Raw genomic sequence first — 14,417 nt, 5'->3', positions numbered from 1 at the left:
GTATGTGTGTGTGACATACACACAAGATACAGTATATCACAGGAGTACACCCTCTCACATTTTGTAAATATTTAAGTATATCTTTTCATGTGACAACACTGAAGAAATGACACTTGGCTACAATGTAGTGAGTATCCAGCTTATATAACAGCGTAAATGTGCTGTCCCCTCAAGATAACGCAACACACAACCATTAATGTCTAAACTGCTGGTAAGATATACTTAAAATATTTACAAAATGTGAGGGGGTGTAATTTCTGTGATATACTGTACACACATACGTACATATATACATACAGTGTGAGTGTGTGCATCTGTAAGCAACTAGTTTATAAATTACACACAGCATTACAATAAGTCTGCGATCCACTGAAATGGGCATCAATTATTTCCCCACTGTTGAAGGACTGATCTATTATAATAATGTAGAATTTATTTCAAGCTATCGGTTTCCATGTAACAGGTATATAAACTTCCGACAGACAAAAACGTTACCGTAAATCTTTCTTAGAATAAGTTTCTTTTCAAGTCAAATAAATCACCTTTCACAGGCTAATTGGCTGACAGCAGGGGGAATAAGGTTATGACGGGAATCTCTGACAATCTTACCAAGCTGAGAGATTGACCTCAAAATAAGTAGCCCTGTTTTGATGTTGTTCCGATGACATCCATAAAAATATCAAGAGAGAAATACTGGGGTGGGGGTGGGGGTGAGCTTGCAATGTGGACAAAGGGCATATTTGCCATGTCGGACTCTTAAAACACAACCACAATCACTCCACCTACACGTGGAAACCTAGGACTAGTTTTTCTCCCCCCCCCACTAATTATTTGCATAGGGATTATTCTTTATGCTACTTATGTTGTTTGCATTTGTGGTCATGATTTGCACCAGTGAGGCTAAAACCAATTTCATTGTATACATGATGTACAGTGACCATAAAGGCTAGTCTATACTATAAAAGCCTCCCCGTTTTTGGAATTGGAAAGTTTATTTATAGGCCGCCCTTTTCCCTGGGGGGACTCAGGGCGGCTTACAATTCATGGGGGGGGGGGAAATACAAACAGTGAGACATAAAACAATACATAATTAAAAATAGAACACAGCATTCATCATTCGGGTGGGGACGGATTACAATCTAACCCCAGGCCTGACGGGATAGCCAGATCTTAAGGGCTGTGTGGAAGGTCTGGAGGGTGGTGAGGGTACGAATCTCCACGGGGAGATCGTTCCAAAGGGTCGGAGCTACTACCGAGAAGGCTCTCCTCCGCGTAGTCGCCAGTCTTTGGGTTGAACATTTCCTCCAATGCTTTATCTGAGGCTCACCAAGAGGTAAGTAAGTTTGCCTAGGTGGGGGTGAATGTCCTGCTCCTTTCCTCTCCTTCCTGTCAAGTCCCAGAAGTGAACATTCTCCACTTTCCAAGTTGCGGTCTTAGCACTTAGAAAAAGGACATCAAAGCCCAGAGGCTCCGAAATTGACAACCTGTGTCGGCTTCCCGAGACCTTAAGATGAAAGCCCTTAAAAAGAGGCAAAGCAAAGCGGCAGACAGGAACTGGAAGGCTGCCTCGACGCTGCGATCTGAGACCATTGTGAACACGTACGCACCGGGAGCAGCAGGCAGCAATGACAATTAATTATTTAAGAAGAGCGTGCAGGCTGCGAGGAAAAAAGGGGTTTGGAAGCATCACTCTGGGATCCTTCGGTTGGAGGCTCATTAATTAGCATGCCGTGTGAAGGGAAGAAGAGTCTGCCTCTATTTCATGTTCATCTGAGGAGGGAAGAGTTGCAATTAAGGCATCTGTTTGCCTTTTATAACTGACCAAGGGGCCTTTTGAAGGTGTTCAGAGGCTGGGTTTTTTTTTCTTTTCTTCAAAAGATGCCATATGGCCTGTCTTGCCCCCGTTTGGCTGATTATGTAATTGCTGAAGAAGAGGGACTCTGCTCCTCGTTAGAAAGCTCTCAACCAACAAAAAAGCAAAAAAACAAAAACACACAGGCATCAGACTGGTGCAGAGTTGAAAGGTTCCTATTTAGAACAAAGAGAGGTTCAAAATCCGAGGCACGGATTCCGAAGCCAACAAGTTGCTTCCATCCCTTCAAAGCCCAGCAACACTTAAACTGCATCCTTTCGCACAGGTCCCTTTCGGGAGAAATGCGTACAACTCTTTAACATTAGACAATGGATAAGATGTTTAAATGATTGTGATTGGAACTAGACATGTACGTTCATCCATTGAATAATGTAAGAATGGAGGATGAAATTTTAACACAAATAGAAGTGAAGATCTAAATAAGGGAAATATGAATAATAAAACAGGTGAAAGATGGGAAATAGAAAAGAAACGTCTTTGAATATTATAGTGATATGGGGGGGGAGTTAAAATAGAGATAGAAATAAGAGGGGAATAATAGTATATATATATTAAGATATTAAGATATATGAAAGAACAAGAGGGAGGTTTAGAAACTGAATGGCAGTAGTAAAAGGTATGTGTAAACAATATGAAATAATGAAAATGAAATGCAGGAACTATGAGTGATAATATTATGCCTATTTGTATTGAAATGTATGATACCCAAGTATCACACCATTTACAAACTGATATGTATAAACAGCATAACATAATAAAAATTGATTGAAAAAAAACTCTTTAACATTAGACAATGCATAAGACCCACCTCTCAGGTAATTAGTATTTCACTTCAGATAAACACACACAAAAAATATTATTTGGGGAAAACTTTTAAGGCAAAATGTTACAAAGCTAGAAAATCAAATGGATGGATCTTTGATTTTTTTTTAAAACAAATCTCATTTAAAAGGTGTGGCATTTTAACAGTTTAAGATTAAGATTAAAATAATCTCACCGTGTCAAACTATTCTGTTTTACATGCTACTACATCACTAAGTATCACATACAAAAAAAATAAGAGAAAAGAGGCTTGCAGAAGAAAAGAAATAAACCACTTAAGAGCTAGGAATTTCACAGATAAGGGCTGAATTTTCTGAGATTGACCAGGTTATAGCAAAGAAGCATTTAATTAAGGAAAGCAGGGAAAACTCAATAGCAGAGAAAAGTTCACAAAATACAATTCCTTCTAACCAGTGTTTAGGCATGGAAAGAGCCAGTATATTCAGAAATCCAGAAAGAGGTGGAGTTCCTATTTTTCCTGGCCTGTCACACTAGCATACAACTCCTTCGATAGTAACGTGTCCAATTAGACAAATATTTTAACCGTTTCGGATATTACATAATTTAGATTGCTTGCAGAGAGGATTTTAAAAACGATTATCGTGCCCAATGTCTACTTCAAGATTCCTTAGGCTACATTTATAACCACTTTAAGCAAAAATTTCAAATGTGGAAGCTAAAAAGAAAATAAACTCTTATCCCACAAAATACAATCAAAATCGAATGTCTTGTTTGAAAGACCCTGGTGGTTTCTAAAGGACGAAAGGAAGGGAGAAATATAAACGGACGCTGAAAATAAAATGCGTTTCTCAGAGATGGTTTATTAAAGTCAGATGAGCCATGTGCAAAAAGGAGTGGAGGGGGAGAGTCCATGCAGCATGACAACAGAAGCCAGCTCAGAAAGAATCACCTTTTTAAAGCTGATGTGACAGTCAGGCGCAATCGCATAAAGCAAAGCTTGCCTTCTGCAGGGATCAGACCAACTCTTTAGCCATCGATAACGAGACTGCTACAAACTGTTGGTCTGGCCAGGCCATTATTCAGCCCTCACAACAGGAACAGTCTTGTTAGATAAAGTGATGGGCTGACTGTTTCCCTGGCGCTCTAGGAGCCTTACTTTGCCCCTTTTTAACGGATCATTTTGAAGCTTGGTTCAATGACCTTGTTGACTCAACCTCCGGTGACAGGGCTGCCAAGCAAAACACAGCCAGCCATAGCATGACTTAGTGCAACATGGGAACTGGGTTCCCCTTTAGGGAGGGGGGGCGATGTTTTGGGGCACAGACGCCGTCCTCCAAAATAGATAGATGTTTGTAAAGCAAGCAAATACAATCGTCCCTTTTGTTCCTGTTTTAATTGGAGATTTTCTCAACTGGCTGCTCAACAGGTTTTAGTTGGAACGGGGCTGAAAACGGTTGAAAAGATGCAGTAATAGCAACACTTTTGTTTCTGAGTGGGCTACTTGGAGCAGAAAATGTATTTAGTTGATGATATCGCCTTGTTTCCCAAGGCAAACAGCATTGAAAATGCAACACATTCATAATGTCGCACGATTCAAGCTAAACTCTTCGTCCCAAAACAAGAGTTTGAGAGGTCTAAGAGAGGCAGAAATCTCTGCTCAGGAAACGGCACAGCCCACTCGTATAGGGAGGGCCCCCTACCGCCCCTTATTTCTATTTAAGACACCGTTTCATTCCGTCCTTAGAACGTATAGGAAGAACAATAGCTTAGAGTTGTAACACTACGAGCTACACAAGGGAAGCCAGAGGCCTTGCGTCTTTCGGCTGCTTCCCACTGTGCTCACTGTCATTCCAATGCACAAAGTTAAACTGGCCCAGAAAATTCCTTACAGGGGTGCTATTGTTTGCCCGTAGTTGTGTCTTTGCTGTACAGCCGTACCCGGGGACATCAAACGGGCTGGAAGAATAGGCGGTTGGCTTGTAGGCAATCTTAGGTTTTGAGAGAGGCACAATTTCCACCAAGGGCTGCTGTCTGCGTTCCACCAGCCCCTACTCCCCATTTTTTAAAAGATAAAAATAAATATGACCAATTTTCTGCAAGCAGTTCAACATACGCGGCTGTTAAAAGGTGGAAAGGCTGCTAAAAGAGAGAGAGGCTTTGTCTCATTGCGGGCAACAACTTTGCTAGTCAGAGTGGCATCTGATGGGACACAGAAGGCGAAGGAGCCAACCTCTCAGATCTGCACAAAAGCTTGACAACAAGCAGCAAATTAGGACGTAATTTTTTTTTGCTTTTTTGGTTTTTTTTAGAAAGTACCTCTGCGTTTCAGCTGCAAGATGCGTGTTGCCGATTTGAAAAGGCTGCGACCTGTTTGTTTTAGGTTAACTCACTGTTAGAATAACAAATATTACAAAAGGTTTGTAAGAAACACACAAATACAACGTGATTTTTAAAAAAAGAGTCCAATGCATCTAGTCTCCAAAAAAAAAAGAGTCTTCATTGCTTTGATTTTTCTACCTCAAAGCTTGCCAGGGCGAAGACTTTATCCCCAGATCCTGTCGTCAAAGGAAAACAAGCAAACAAATTAAAATTCGTTTAGTGTCCCTTCTTGAACAGCAATCTGACATAGGATGTAAGAAAGTTGCTTTCTGTTCTACCCTGTTTCCCTGAAAATAAGACCTCACCGGATAATAAGCCCAATCAGGCTTTTGAGCGCATGCACTAAAATAAGCCGTCCCCACAAATATTGCAACACAACAGCAGCCATGAGGGGACCATGCTCTCCGCCTCCTGCACCTCAAAAATAATAAGACCTCCCCGAAAATAAGGCCAAGTGTTTATTTTGGTAGTCAAAAGAAAATAAGACCCTGTCTTATTTTTGGGAAAACATGGTATTTTGACCATAAAATACAACTTTTAAGCACCAATTAAGTTTTGAACCAGGTTTCCCTGGCTGAATAAGTTTCCTAAAGCCAACTGGCATGGCTGCTGCTCAGAGGAGGAAGTGAACTCTAAGGGATAATAGCTAAGGGGATCATGGTTTGCATAGTGATTAAGATCAGACATTAATCTAAGAGCGGCTAAGATTGTGATAGCCCCTCAGAAAAAAGAATCATTCCCAGCTAGTCCTCAGCCTACGACCAAATTTCCAATTTCCAATTTAATAAAATTTGTATGCCGCCCACTCCCTAGGGACTCTGGGCGGCTTAAAGACAGATAAAAAACATTTAAAAATTTAAAAATAAAGGTACATAATTAAAATTGAGCCCAAAGTTTCTGTGGCTAAGCAACACAGTTGAGTTTTGCCCCATTGAGTTTTAGCACAGTTTGTTGTGGCAAGAAAGTGAATCCCAGCACTGGTTTAAGTTAGTAACACAATTGTTACGTGATTCTGGCTTCCTCACTGACTTTGTCAGAAGGTCACAAAAGCTGATCACAGAACCCTGGGACTATGCAGCCGTCATAAGTATGAACTGGTTGCCAAGCATCCGAATTTTGATCACGTGACCATGGGGATGCGGCTAAGTTTGCAAGTCTGAAAAATGGCTATAAGTCACTTTTTTTCAGTGCTGGTGTGGTTGTAAGTCGAGGACTATTCTCGATGTTTCTGACCCATTTCTAATTGGTGTTCTTTCCGTTGGGTGTGTAAGTGGCACCTTCTTGCTTACTTACTACCAACCTGCCTTCCATTGAGGACCTGGACACTGTATGAGTCAAAAAGAGGGCTGTGAAAATATCTACAGACCCCTCACATCCTGGACGTAAATTGTTTCAACTTCTACCCTCAAAACGAGGCTATAAAGCACTGCACACCAGAACAACTAGGCACAAGGACAGTTTTTCCCCGAATGCCATCACTCTGCTAAACAACTAATTCCCTCACCACTGTCAAACTATTCACTAAGGCTGCACTACTATTACTATTAGTCTTCTCATCGTTCCTATCCCCCATCTCCTCCCACTTATGACTGCAGGACTGGAACTTTGTGGCTTGTAGCCTTATGATTTATATTGATATTGTTTCTTGATTGCTTATTTGTAACCTATGACTATCATTAAGTGTTATTAAGTGTACCTTATGATTCTTGACGAATGTATCTTGTCTTTTTATGTACACTGATACCCTATGAACTGAAGACAATTTCCTTATGTGTCCAATCACACTTAGGCAACAAAGAAGTCAGTCAGTCAGTCAGTCAGTCAGTCAGTCAGTCAGTCAGTCAGTCAGCCTGCCTGCCTGCCTGCCTGCCTACCTACCTGCCTGCCTGCCTGCCTACCTATCTGAATTGTGTGAGAGAAGCATAGCCAGAAACTAATCCCCATTTAAATGCTCTTAATTGACATTTGGAGTGAGAAACAACAGCTGTTTCGTCTCCCAGAGGGTGTGGGACTGACACTCCCAAGCCCTGAAAGAGTGGTGGGTAGAAAATGAGCTGAAAATATATATATATATATATATATATATTTTACCGAGATCAGTCGAGACCTTCTCAAACTGGCTGAGGGCACTTCCTGCATTCGTTGAAAGGAAAATTTCATCGCTGGGAGTCAGCTGAAAACAAGGAGAAAAAGAACAGGGTTGACTGTATAACATTTATATGGTACTTTTGTGTTCAATTGAATCAGCAATCATAGAGCCGATGGGGGACAGTGGTTAGAGTGCAGTACTGCAGGCTACTTCAGCTGACGGCTAACTGCAATTTGGCAGTTCAAATCTCACCAGCTCAAGGTTGACTCAGCCTTCCATCCTTCTGAAGTGGGTCAAATGAGGATCCAGAATGTTGGGGGCAAGAGGCTGACTCTGTAAACCGCTTAGAGATGGCCATAAAGCACTGTGAAGCAGTATATAAGTCTAAGTAATATTGCTATTGCTATCTGTGATTTAATGGATTCAGCAGATGGAGAAAAAAACACCTTAAGGTGTTCGTGATGCCATCAAATGCTTTAAATTGGGGCCTCCAACTTTGGCAACTTTAGGACTTAAGGACCAATGCTGGCTGGGGAATTCTGGGAGTTGAAGTCCACTAATCTTAAAGTGCCAAGGTTGATTTACCTCTGATTTACCTGATGATATGAAGAGAGAAACTTGTACTCTGTGACTTCCTCTCACTAACAGAGAGGAAATGATAGAAGGTGTTGAAGCTACAGGAACCTTGGGGGCAAACAATCATGCAATACTGGAATTCAACATTATGCAAACACAAGTAGTAAAACAAAGTCAAACTGGAGTATTGGACTTTAAGAGAGCTAATTTCAATATACTTAGAGAGAGCTTGGGAAGGATTCCCAAGTTGTGAATGCCCCAACACTGGAAGTCTTTAAGAAGATGTTGAATAGCCATTTGTGTGAAATGGTATAGGGTTTCCTGCCTAAGCAGGGGGGTTGGATTAGAAGACCTCCAAGGTCCTTTCCAACTCTGCTATTGTATTATTGTATTGTATTTCATGCAGAACAGGAAACTGTCATATTAAAAAAGTAATATAATTGGATTTTGTATTATGTAATACATACGAATAGAGTTAGTTAGTTCAACCTATCTTTTCCCACAAGACTATAACCATGTTGCTTGCATCTTTAAAATTTATATTGTTTTGTTTCCTAGCATAATTTGATTGCTTATTAGTAACCTATGACTATCACTAAGTGTTGTATCTTATGATTCTTGATGAACGTATTCTATTTGAATAGTGAGCCGAGGTGGCGCAGTGGTTAGGGTGCAGTACTGCAGGCCACTTCAGCTGACTGTGATCTGCAGTTCAGCGGTTCAAATCTCACCGGCTCAAGGTTGACTCAGCCTTCCATCCTTCCGAGGTGGGTGAAATGAGGACCCAGATTGTTGTTGGGGGCAATATGCTGACTCTGTAAACCGCTTAGAGAGGGCTGAAAGCCCTATGAAGCGGTATATAAGTCTAACTGCTATTGCTATTGCTATTTTATTTTTCTTTATGTACACTGAGAACATTTGCATCAAAGAGAAATTCCTTGTGTGTCCAATCACACTTAGCCAATAAAGAATTCTGTTCTGTTCTCTTCTTTTCTCTTCTCTTACATTCCACTCCATTCCATTCCGCATTCTGTTCTGTTCTGCTCTATTCTATTCTTACTATCTAGGGCACAACTTCCCTTTCAAGATAAAGTACACCAGAAGGTTTCATAAAGCAGAATGGCCAAGCATAGTCAACTGAGAGCAAAGCTACATTAAAATCTTCTTAACTCTGCTATGTTCAATTAAAACATTGAGATCAGAGGAAGGAAGAAAAGCCCTGTTTTAATTGAGCCCGCCAAAACCAAACCTATATGGAATTCCAGGGTCGGCGATGGGGGTGTCAGGTTAAGGAAGGCTGGCCAGAGAGTAAACCCTAGGGGCAAAGTACGAAGAAGGTGCCCCCCTGAAGTACCTTTTCTCCCAGCTTCCGGAGAGCCGTGAGGATTTCCACCTTTTGCTGAGTGTAGAGGTCTCGTCCTAGTTTCCCCACTATCAGGTCTCTGTCCATCTAAGCAGGGAAGGAGAAGTCGTATCAGCCTCTTAATTGCAGAAGTGGCGTTTGAAGATAAAGTTGGCCTGCACCTGTGACTGGGAATCAGTTATACACAAGGGGGCTGGGAAAGCTCGCCTGAGCACTTTTCCCTTTGCACCAACGCGGCTCTCAGCTTCCAGAATGACATCATTCCCTGAGCAAGAAGACAGCAAAACCTGCTGTGCATATTCCTCAAGCCAGCACAAATCAGGCAATTACCTCCCTGCGACCAATTAGATCACATAGATTAGGCCTCCTCCGTGTTCCATCTGCCAGTCAGTGCCGACTGGCAACTACAAGGAGGAGAGCCTTCTCAGTAGTAGCTCCGACCCTTTGGAACGATCTCCCCGTGGAGATTCGTACCCTCACCACCCTCCAGACCTTCCGCACAGCCCTCAAGACCTGGCTAGCCCGTCAGGCCTGGGGACAAAGATAACTGCCCCCACCCGAATGATGAATGAATGTTGCTTATTATTTTACTTCATGTATTGTATGTGTTATTGTTTGTATATCCCTTCCCCTCATTTTATGTAAGCCGCCCTGAGTCCCCTCAGGGAAAAGGGCGGCCTATAAGTATTAATAAAACCTAAACCTATAAACCTGTACACCAGTGCCAGATTTAAGCAACTTTCATAAATCGTACCCCCCAAAAAATCCCTTTAAAAATTGTTTAACTGTGCACATTTCCCAGACTAGACCAATCTATTAAAAAATAAGATTTAAAAAGAAGCGATGGGGAAATAAAGTGGAGCGCATCAACTGGGACCCCAATTCTCGTAATGAAACCGTTTTGCATTGACATCCGTCCTGCCAAAAAAAACCCCACCTTCGCTTTTCTTCGCTTGGGGGAGAAAAAAGAACTCATTCTCACCTCAGCCAATCTTGTCCTCAACTGCCCAGGCTGTTTTTTGGCAAACATCCTGATGACTTCCGGAGTTTTAAAAGCCTGGCTGATGGCTGCTTGTATAGCCTAAAAGATAAAATGTAAATTGTAACGGATATTAATAGACAAGGCTACTTCTTGTTACATGGATATAAATATTATGAGTTATTTCTATGACTAGCAAGGGGCACTGAACCTCTAAGAAGTTCCTTTGCTATCAGCACGTGGGATGCTTCCTGCTCATTAGTCATTTAAAAGGCAGCCAACTTTTGCCATTTTTAATATCTGAATCATCAATTTATAAAACCAGAACACCATATAAAGGTTCCCCTCCCACATATGTGCTAGTTGTTCTTGACTCTAGGGGGCGGTGCTCATCTCTGTTTCAAAGCCGAAGAGCCAGCGTTGTCCGAAGACGTCTCCGTGGTCAGGTGGCCGGCATGACTCAACTCCCGAAGGTGCACGGAACGCTGTTCCCTTCCCACCAAAGGTGGCCCCTATTTTTCTACTCGCATTGTTTACGTGCTTTCGAACTGCTAGGTTAGCAGAAGCCGGGACAAGTCACGAGAGCTCACTCCATTACACGGCGCTCAGGATACGAACCGCCGAACTATCAAGCTTTCTAATTGACAAGTTCAGCATCAACATGCTTTCCATAGTCATTATTATTTTATAATTAATATTATTGCTCACATTAGTTCTTTAATCTTGCTGTACTGGACTTATCTGAATCCTCAAACTACATTACAGGTAGTCCTCAACTTTGCGACTACCCTTAAGCCTAACATTTCTGTTGTTAACCGAGACATTTGCCCAGTGAGTTTTGCCTTACTTTACGACTTTTCTTGCTACAGTTGTTAACCGATAAGTTAGCAAGCTGGCTTCCCCCGGACATTGCTTGTGAGTAGGTTTCAAAAGGGGATGAGATAAACCTTGAGACACAGCAATGGTCATAAATAGGAACCAATTGCCCAGCATCCAAATTTTGGTCAAGTGATGCTGCAAAGGTCGTAACTGTGAAAAAAACGGTCCTAAGTCACATTTTTCAGTTCTGTTGTAAATCTGATCACTAAACAAACTGTGGTAAGTCAGGGACTACCTGTACATCAGTACTGTCTTCATTTGCACCGTCCACCCCCTGCAAGACGGGAGAAATGTGTTGCGATATCCTTGACCCTGCAAAGTCACATGACCTTCTGCAGGTGATAGCCGTTTTGTTCTGCCCTAGGATTCCTGATACAGTAAAACGCACACAATTAAGTCCAAAAACCCTCTTTTTATTTCAAAGGCTGTGAATTTATATTCATTCACAGCCCATAATGAGTTCCAAATAGCAGTAAAGAGTTGCCAATTCCCTTTGGGATAAGGCTGATAAGCACCCATCTTTATCCTCTTTGTAAACGCTGCCAAAGACTAAATTGGCAATCAGCTTGGCAAGGACACATGAGCAAAGAGTCCAAACGTATTTTCAGAAGATAAACCGACCAGCATGAACCATGTTGCTTCCTGCAAAGGCTCCTGTGCCTTTGCTCCTCCTTTATGTCCTATGAGAGGGTCCCATCACCTCCAAACCTTACTCTCGAGTCGTCCCTTCTGTTTTAACTGTTCTTGTCTTCTGGCAGCTCTGCGCATGTGCGCACTGGGAACAGGAGGAGCCTATTCCTCTGTCTCGCGGCTGCCTGACCCTGTGGGTTCCGGAGGCAGCACATAATTCCCAGATGGCTCTGACCCCCTCTCTGCCTCTGACGCAGAGCCCTCGTCTGAGCCTTCCCCAACCGCCTGGCTCTCCGACTCCGCTGTGAGCTCTGCAGGCCGCTGGCGGACCACAACACATCTAAGGTTGCAGGGAAGAAGGCTCAAAATGCCCATCCCTCCGTTGCTTTGAACAAAAGGGAAGGTGCCATCCATTGCAGGAGATAGCTGACATACAATCACCCGAATCAAGCCAAATACTCACCAGTTGCATCCCACCAAGCTCATCGACCAAGGTCATATTGCCGGAGATAATTTTTTTCAAGGAGTCGTTGAACTCACTCAGCTGCTCAAGCGTTTCCTTCTTGGTTTCTTCATACTCGCTGACATCCAGTTCGTCTCTGCAAGGGAGCCAATCATCGAGTGACTTTAGCTGCCGTTCGCAGCATACAGGCAGTTCTCAACTTATGAATACAATTGACTCCCAAAACTTCTGTTGCTAAGCGAGACGTTTGTTAGGTGAATTGTCCCCATTTTATTATCTTTCTCGCAACGCTTGTGAAGCGAATCACTGCAGATGTTCAATTAGTAACATGGCCGTTAAGGGAATCTGGATTCCCCATTGACTTTGCTGGTCAAAAGGTCACAAGGACCCCAGGACAGGTCATAAATGAGTCAGTTGCCAAGTGTCTGAATTTTGATCATATGACTATGGGGATGCTGCATGGTCCTAAGGGTGAAGCACAGTCATAAGTCACATTTTTCAGTGCCGTTGTAACTTTGGACAGTCATTAGGGTAACTAACCCACCTGAACTAGCCAGAATGGCTAAACTGAGGCAGTGGGGCTACACATACTAGCAGAGGGCTTATTTGGAGCACCAGAGAATATTTAGCTCTGCTTATTACAAACAGCACCTTTAAGCTGAGACACACAAAACAGTTGTATACTCTTAAAAAAAATATCATTAAAAAGAATCCTTTCAAGTGTGTACACCAAGGGTGGGTTCCTGCCACTTCTAACCTCTTCTATAGAAGAGGTTCCACAAACCTACGGTGCCGTTTAGAACCGGTTCCAGCTCCCTCCCCCCCCCACCCGTCCGCACATCATCAAGATGAAGAACGAGAGGAGGAATTCTGGGAGTTGAAGTCCACAAGTCTTAAAGCTGTCAAGTTTGAACACCCCTGAGTTTTTTTTTTCTAAAGGGTTAGGGGTGCAAGGGCCTTGTAACTTGACAGTTTACGACTTGCGTGCTTCAAATGCCAGAGTTTCTGAGCCAACATTTTGGTTGCTAAGCAAGAGCGTTGTTAAGTGAGTTTCACCACATTTTACAAGTTGGTCACGCCCACCCAGTCACATGGCCAGCAAGCCACTCCCACCCAGTCACATGGCTGGCAAGCCACACCTACAAAGCAGGCCATACCTACAGAAGAGGTTCTAAAAAATTTTGAAACCCACCACTGGTACACACACACACAAACACAACCACCCATCTGTCATGTCCGTAAGGGCGGGTGCCCCACTGACCCTTACCTGCACTCCTCCAGATCCTGCAGCTGTTGCATCAGCCTGTCCAGCTGTTCTTCCAAGTTCTGCTTCAACTTGCTGGTCTCAATGGTTCCCCTCGAAGCCATTTTGAGTCACGGGCTACAGAGACATCTGTCAAGAGACAAAAGTTCGATCGGCTAAAAATGCCATAGGATGAATAGGTAGAAATCTTGAAAAAACAGAAAGTGGAAGAGGCTGCAGCAGAGCATTTTATTCAGATCAGAATGGCCTTTAGGCTGCTCCACAGTAAAATCTCTCCCCCTCTCTCTGTTGTTAGTTGGGAAGTCGTGTCTGAACCATCGTGACCCCATGGACCATGTTCCTCCAAGGCAGCCTCTACCATCCCCTGGAGTCCATTTAAGCTTCAGCTCTGGTGACTCCACCCAGCCACCTCATTCTCTGTCTTCCCCTTCTTCTTTTGCCCTCCATCATTCCCAGCATTAGGCTCTTCTCCAGGGAGTCCCTCTCTCTACTTAAGTGTGCCTACCGTCTCTGTCCTAATTCCCCCTTGTATTCCATATTCATTTCATGTATTCATAATCACGTTTATACTTATCTCTCTTATTCAATTCATGCTTGATGAAATAAATACGTATATAAAATAAAATAAATAAATACTCTCCCTGAAAGGCATTTGGGGCCAAGAAAAAGTGTTATTGCCAGGTTTGAGGGATGCTATTTTTTTTAATTCTAGCAATGGGGTTTGCAATCTTAGCATGGTGCCAAGGGGGCGGAGGCCCCATCCCAGGGCTTCCAGTTGCTGATTCAGCTCAGGTTCAGCGCTTTCGAAGACCCCCCCCCCAATCCCACCTACCCCTTTTTTCTATCCGATAGCCTCCCCCTCCTCCCCATGAAGCCCCCTCCCGCATTGCCACGACCTGGCCTCGCCCCGCAGGGAAACCTTCCCCTCCCCTCCTCCCTTACCCACGCACACTCCTTCCTCTCCAGCCTCGCCCGGGTGGATGAGAAGGCGAACCCCGCCCACTCCCTCAATCACATCTCCCCTTTGGGCAGGGGAGGGGGAAATTATAGCCCAAAGGACCGTTCCCCGCCCCACTTCCGGTTGGGAACCCACGGGGGAACCTTTCTGGGCGACGGATCCCAGCGGCACTTCCGCTCCG

General features: G+C 43.3%; 1 protein-coding gene across 2 annotated transcripts; it reads right to left on the bottom strand.

The window, feature by feature from the left end:
* Window positions 1-3,496: 3,496 nt before the first annotated feature.
* On the bottom strand, window positions 3,497-14,358 carry LZIC (leucine zipper and CTNNBIP1 domain containing). Of its 2 annotated transcripts, none has more exons than XM_087702363.1 (7): window positions 14,221-14,358; window positions 13,282-13,407; window positions 12,015-12,150; window positions 10,046-10,144; window positions 9,055-9,150; window positions 7,127-7,208; window positions 3,497-5,211 (listed from the first exon to the last, which is right to left on the bottom strand). In XM_087702363.1, exons 2-7 carry the CDS (start codon window positions 13,380-13,382, stop codon window positions 5,153-5,155), a joined length of 573 nt encoding a protein of 190 aa, XP_087558489.1. In that variant the 5' UTR covers window positions 13,383-13,407; window positions 14,221-14,358; the 3' UTR covers window positions 3,497-5,152. The 2 variants fall into 2 exon arrangements, with proteins under 2 accessions (XP_087558489.1, XP_087558490.1); XM_087702364.1 differs by having other exon boundaries at window positions 14,229-14,349.
* Between the last annotated feature and the right edge of the window lie 59 nt (window positions 14,359-14,417).

Source organism: Thamnophis sirtalis, unplaced genomic scaffold (genome assembly GCF_051295495.1).
Source record: "Thamnophis sirtalis isolate CommonGarterSnake01/CBP01778 unplaced genomic scaffold, rThaSir2_p1.2 scaffold_15, whole genome shotgun sequence".
Lineage (NCBI taxonomy): Eukaryota > Metazoa > Chordata > Lepidosauria > Squamata > Natricidae > Thamnophis > Thamnophis sirtalis.
The sequence above is the reverse complement of the archived record's forward strand: the minus strand, read 5'-3'. Positions and strand labels throughout refer to the sequence as shown.